The following is a 6,983-nucleotide window of genomic DNA, read 5'->3' as shown; positions in this document are numbered from 1 at the left end:
CGCACGGGTCGGTGGGAGGCAATCGGTGGCAGCAGATGGTCCCTTAGGTAACCCGGCCCTAAGCCATGGAGCGCTTTGAAGATAGTTACCAAAACCTTGAAGCGCACCCGAAAGGCCACAGGTAGCCAATGCAGTCTGCGCAGGAGTGGTGTCACATGGGAGCCACGAGGGGCTCCCTCTATCACCCGCGCAGCCGCATTCTGGACTAACTGGAGCCTCCGGATGCTCTTCAAGGGAAGCCCCATGTAGAGAGCATTGCAGTAATCCAGGCGAGATGTCACGAGAGCATGAGTGACCGTGCATAGGGCATCCCGGTCTAGGAAGGGGCGCAACTGGCGGACCAGGCGAACCTGGTAAAAAGCTCTCCTGGAGACGGCCAAATGGTCTTCAAAAGACAGCCGTCCATCCAGGAGAACGCCCAAGTTGCGCACCCTTTCCATTGGGGCCAATGACTCGCCCCCAACAGTCAGCCGCGGCTGCAGCTGACTGTACCGGGGTGCCGGCATCCACAGCCACTCTGTCTTGGAGGGATTGATCTTGAGCCTGTTTCTCCCCATCCAGACCCGTACGGCCTCCAGACACCAGGACAGCACTTCGATAGCTTCGTTGGGGTGGCCCGGTGTGGAAAAGTACAGCTGAGTATCATCAGCGTACAGTTGGTACCTCACACCGAAACCACTGATGATCTCACCCAGTGGCTTCATATAGATGTTGAACAGGAGGGGCGAGAGAATCGACCCCTGCGGCACCCCACAAGTGAGGTGCCTCGGGGTCGACCTCTGCCCTCCCGTCAACACCGTCTGCGACCGATCAGAGAGATAGGAGGAGAACCACCGATAAATGGTGCCTCCCACTCCCAATCCCTCCAACCAGTGTAGCAAGATACCATGGTCGATGGTATCAAAAGCCGCTGAGAGATCTAATAGGACCAAGGCAGAGGAATAACCCCTATCCCTGGCCCTCCAGAGATCATCCACCAACGCGACCAAAGCTGTCTCCATTCTGTATCCGGGCCGAAAGCCGGACTGGAACGGGTCTAGATAGACAGTTTCATCCAGGTATCGAGGTAATTGACGTGCCACCACACTCTCTACAACTTTCGCCACAAAGCAAAGGTTGGAGACCAGACGATAATTACCTAACAGCTGGGTCCAGGGAAGGCTTCTTGAGGAGAGGTCTCACCACCGCCTCTTTCAAGGCGGCAGGAAAGACCCCCTCCAACAGAGAAGCATTAGTAATCCCCTGGAGCCAGCCTCGTGTCACCTCCTGTGTGGCCAGTACCAGCCAGGAGGGGCACGGGTCCAGTAAACATGTGGTGGCATTCAACCTCCCCAATAACCTGTCCATGTCCTCGGGAGCCACAGGGTCAAACTCATCCCAAACAGTCTCAACAAGATGGCTCTCCGACTTCTCACCTGGATCCACCCAATTTTGATCCAGGCCATCCCGAAGCTGAATGATTTTATCGTATAGATAACCACTAAACTCCTCGGCACGTCCCTGCAACGGGTCATCCCGCTCCCTCTGTTGAAGGAAAGAGTGAGTCACCCGAAACAGGGAGGCTGGGCGGTTATCTGCCGATGCAATGAGGGAGGAGAAGTAGCAACGTCTCGCTTCCCTCAATGCCACTAGGTAGGTCCTATTATATGTTAATGGATTGTGCATTAATGTTGCCTTGTTACATAATATGATTGGCAAATGATAGAGATTAGATAAAAAAATGTGAAGCAAATGTTTTATACTTTACAAAAAAAGAGGGAGATAATAACATTTCTGCGACATGTCATGCATAATGGATAATTCAACTTTAAGACGGACAGTATTTTTTTATTATTCCACATTCTTCTTGACTTTAGAAACTGTTCTTGCAAAATATAAAGCTAAAAAAGAAACAAATTGAAAACTCTAATGTTGCCTAATCTGTACTGCTAAGAAAAACAGAATGTCAATAACAATGACTGTATCAGTAACTATTCCTTATATATTAAAATAGTTTTCTATGATTAGGCAGAGTAGCTGGTATCAAATAGTTATTTTCAATTTTTCCTAATTTAGCATAGTCTGCTAACTAGGAAATGGGAAGAACTTCATTCCATTGCTCTTTCCCATCCTGATAGCAACATCTTAGGTGAAGAAATAAAGGCTAAAAAAATATAGAGAAATTTCATTAAAGATTATTAGGTGTCAGAAACAAAAAGTTCTACCATTCTCCCTTATTCTAATATCTGCATTCTATGCTGCTAAAGTATAGTAGTTTTAGTATAAAGGTAAAGGTTCCCCTCGCACATACGTGCTAGTCGTTGCCGACTGTAGAGGGTAGTGCTCATCTCCGTTCCAAAGCTGAAGAGCCAGCGCTGTCCGAAGATGTCTCCGTGGTCATGTGGCCGGCATGACTCAACGCCAAAGGCGCATAGAACGCTGTTACCTTCCCACCAAAGGTGGTCCCTGTTTTTTCTACTTGCATTTTTACGTGCTTTCGAAACTGCTAGGTTGGCAGAAGCTGGGACTAGTAACAGGATGCTCACCCCGTTACACGGCAGCACTAGGGATTCGAACCGCCGAACTGCTGACCTTTCAATCAACAAGCTCAGCTGTCTTAGTCTTTGAGCCACTGCGTCCTTAGTTTTAGTATACTAAAATACAAAGGAGAAATCTACAGTATGAGAAAATAAAAATCACATTTTATTTGTGGAAATATCTAAAATACAATTGAGGCTACTGTTAACAGAATGAAAGATAACTATTCTGTTCCACAATAATTTTCCAAAAAGTTCTGGACAATATTTTTTATCTTTAATGTGTTGATTTGAATTATCTCTCATTTTATCTCTGTAAAGCTTTAGGATCACCTTTCATTTTTATTCTTGTCCCAACAACTTTGTAAGCAGGCAAGAGGGGCAAATGACAAAAGTCACAATGCAATGCAAACTCCATTCAATGGCATAATGCAAGTGTATAAGATACAGATTTGCTTCAGTATCCCACAACGCATTCTCACTACCATACCTTGCTTGTGAAGTAGATTAGTAAGAAAAAAAGTGACAGGACAAAATTCATCCAATGCATACCATGGTTCTGTAAGGGCTTAGATAAATTTGTCAATCATTTTCTGAAAAAGCTTAAGGGACCCATTTTAGATGCCAAACATAGTCTCAGGAGAAAAAACTGCAAAGGAAAACAACCAGGACTTTCTTTAGAAGACTATATTTCTTACTCTCTGGAACAGGAAAATGCAATACATATTTTAAGATCAAGGAATGCTCTCTGGCTGTATGTTTATGACTTGGGTAAGATTAGATCAACCAACAGCATCTTCATTAACTCCACTAAGCAATCTGGCTGAAACAAAAAAATACTTATAGTTCTAGTCCTATGTTGAGGATTGCACATATATTCCATCTATGATCAACTTTGTACTGGTACTTTTGTATGGATATGTATCAGCATTATACAGCTACATAACTCATTGTATGGGAACTCCTATGAATAGAATTTTTTTTTTATTGGCCAAGTGTGATTGGACACACAAGGAATTTGTCTTGGTGCATATGCTCTCAGTGTACATAAAAGAAAAGATACGTTCATCAAGGTACAACATTTACAACACAATTGATGGTCAATATATCAATATAAATCATAAGGATTGCCAGCAACAAGTTATTATTTTTTCTGCAGTTCTAATTATCCTCTGAAATCTGTGTTTTTCTTGTTGGGTTGCAGAACCAGACAGTTATAGAGGTGCAAATGACAGACTCAATAATTCCTCTGTAGAACTGAATTAGCAGCTCCTTGGGCAGTTTGAGCTTACTGAGTTGACACAGAAAGAACATTCTTTGTTGTCCTTTTTTAATGATGTTTTTGATGTTAGCTGTCCATTTTAGATCTTGCGATATGATAGAACCTAGAAATTTGAAGGTTTCTACTGTTGATACTGTGTTGTCTAGTATTGTGAGAGGTGGAAGTATGGAAGGGTTTCTCCTAAAGTCTACCACCATTTCTACGGTTTTGAGTGTGTTCAGTTCCAGATTGTTTTGGTTGCACCACAAGGCTAGTCGTTTGACCTCTCGTCTATATGAGGATTCGTCATTGTCTCGAATGAGACCAATCACTGTTTTGTCATCTGTGAACTTCAGTAGCTTAACAGATGGATCATTGGAGATGCAGTCATTGGTATACAGAGAGAAGAGAAGTGGGGAGAGCACACAGCCTTGGGGGGCCCCTGTGCTAATGGTACAGGTATTTGATGTAATCTTGCTTAGCTTCACCTGCTGCTTCCTGTTTGTTAGGAAGCTTGTGATCCACTTACAAGTCTGTTCCGGTACCTGTAGCTGGTTTAGCTTAGTTAGAAGAATGTCTGGAATGATGGTATTGAATGCTGAACTAAAGTCTACAAAAAAGACCCTTGCATAGGTCTTTGGAGACTCAAGATGCTGTAGGATGTAGTGCAGAGCCATATTAACAGCATCATTTGTTGATCTATTTGCTCGGTATGCAAATTGCAAGGGGTCTAACAGTGGATCCGTGATGGTTTTCAAGTAGGAAAGCACTAGCCTTTCAAAGGTTTTCATGACTACAGATGTTAAATGTGTCACTTGGAGCTTCACATATGAAATCTAATGGTCCTCCTTGTCTCAATTCTGTTAGTATCAGCTTATAAGGTGGACCAGACAAGAAACACAACCTATGAGCTAGTTTTACATTATTGTAAAGCTATTTTAATAGAAACTTGCAAGTTCTCCCTCCCCCACATTTACAACCCAAGAAAGTAGAGAGGGTCTCTTCTGAGCCCTTTGCCCCACCCACATTTATTTTTAATGAGCTCAGTTGCCTTTTCTCCAACAAGTCGTTTGGTTGTATTTCTTTGCCATGGTCATTCCCATATACCATTAGTTAGAAACATGTTACATAAACATGGAACTTTCATAGGGAAACTATTAATAAGAACCAAGTGTCCACATTGGAAGGACATCGTGTCTTTTGGTTAATGTTCTTTTTTCCAAGATGGTTCATCAGAATGCCCATATATTGTTTGCTATACTTTTCTCAGAAAAGGAAATCAATTTATTTATAGTACATATTCATTTTATCAAGAAAAATGAAACATAATAATAATGTAAATAGCACAAACCTTCTTAATTTTCAAATCATTTTGTCTATTCCACAGCAGCTCATCAAATATTCTGTTGTCAGTCGTTATTTTTTTTCTAACAGCATCCAGCCGGGCATGGAGAAAATCAACTAATCTCTGAGTATTATCTTCCTTGGACTTTATTTTGGTATATTTTTCTCTTTAAGGGAGAGAAAATATATCATTACTTGTATGAAAAATTACTCAGAACTATTAGGCAAACTGCTCATGCGGAAATAGTGATTGCAATCTAGTGAGATGCTTTATAAAAGTGTAAGGGCAATGTTCATGTACAGTTTATTAGACCATTTCTTTTCAGTAGCAATCCCAGCTAAATCTAAATACACACATACACACACACACACATACACACACTCCTCCAAAGGTATTTTATAGATATGGAATATAAATTTATATAATAATGTAAAACACATGAACCTGAGTCACATATGTATCTCAACTGGCACCACTTAAAACATTTTAAGTGAAAGTTAATAGATTGAAGCCATAATCTTTAACAAAACATACACACAGCTTAGCTGCAGTACAAAGTTGTGAAGTGTAACAAAATGGACACATTCTTGTCAGTAGTTAAAACTTCTAGTTAGTAGCAAATAGGTTCAGATCCTGGTGACTACAGTACACAAAGAAATGTTTTCCATCTTGAGCTGTCCCTATTGAGTAACTAGCTTTTCTAAGGACATTTCGTTAATGCCCATCCATACATATCTGTAGTTATACCTAATTTCCTCAATCTTGCCAAGGAGACTCAGAATCCCAAAAAAATTAAGTTCCTGCTTGTTGATCATATATTAGCTGATTATTTTTAATCCTTTATTTTTTCTGAAACTTGTTAATTCATCTGCCATCCTCTCTCTGCATGTATGGCTCTGTAGTTCATACAAGATTTTAAGCAGAATTTTGCTTACATGCAGAATCACTGCAATGATTCAGTAATCCATACATTTACTTGCATCCCTCTTTTTTGGTAGAAGTACACTATATGCACCAATCTTAACCAATCTGTATGCCACGAAGCCTGTTCCATATTTGTTGAAGGAGAGATGTTAATACTTTAACTTCCCCTTTTCTGAGTCTTTAAAAATTTCAGTGGGCATTTCCTTTGTGCTTAGTGCTTTTCTGTTCATCAGCTAATCTATCTCACTTACTAATGAAGGCAGCTCCCAAATATATTCCCCTTCTAAAATGTGTCATTCTCTAACCCCACTGTTAAATTTACAATAGGCTTCTTCCTATCTTTTTTAAAATCTCCATCATATGATTGCTCTTGAATATTCCTAATTTAGTTATAAAATTTCCTGTGATTTCCCTGATCTTAAAACAACATATTCTCATTTTATTGTTCTTGTTTTCTTCCTGTTTACATTTGTGATTGAGATCAGTACATTTCCTTCAGCTTTTTCTGAAAAGTTATTAGTTTTTCCTCCTAATTGTTGACTGTATTTGATTTCATGGTATCATTGCTCTTTCCTGATCCTCTAATTCATATTTGTATGATATAAGCCCATGTATCTTACATTGATCTTATATTCTGTTTATAAGGCCTCCAGGTTAAAATGTGCTAGCACATCTACTTTCTTTAATTTTATATATTTGAAACTAGCAATTCATAGTCTGTTCGTCAATCTGCATCTGAAAATGTCTTGGTTGACTGGATTGCCTTCATTTTTTGTTTTATTATATAATCTATTTGATTCTAATCTTGTTCATCCAATTATGTTTACATACAGTATCTGTTTGTTGGTTGGTGTCCCTCTATGCCTGCATAAAAACTATAAAAAGCATAGTTTAGTTATACAGGAATGTTTTAAAAAGGGTTCTAACTTTTTTGGAA

The 6,983-nt window shown here is 40.2% G+C and overlaps 1 protein-coding gene across 2 annotated transcripts in view; it reads right to left on the bottom strand.

Moving 5' to 3' along the window:
• Nucleotides 1-6,983, bottom strand: part of CCDC178 (coiled-coil domain containing 178) — a 152,151-nt gene that overhangs the window by 86,536 nt on the left and 58,632 nt on the right. For both annotated transcript variants that reach the window (XM_058176928.1, XM_058176927.1), the window contains one exon: nt 5,129-5,288. In XM_058176928.1, the coding sequence (XP_058032911.1) occupies nt 5,129-5,288 (160 nt within the window). The remainder of the gene's footprint in view (nt 1-5,128; nt 5,289-6,983) is intronic.

This window comes from Ahaetulla prasina, chromosome 3 (assembly GCF_028640845.1).
Source record: "Ahaetulla prasina isolate Xishuangbanna chromosome 3, ASM2864084v1, whole genome shotgun sequence".
Classification (NCBI taxonomy): Eukaryota; Metazoa; Chordata; class Lepidosauria; order Squamata; family Colubridae; genus Ahaetulla; species Ahaetulla prasina.
The sequence above is the reverse complement of the archived record's forward strand: the minus strand, read 5'-3'. Positions and strand labels throughout refer to the sequence as shown.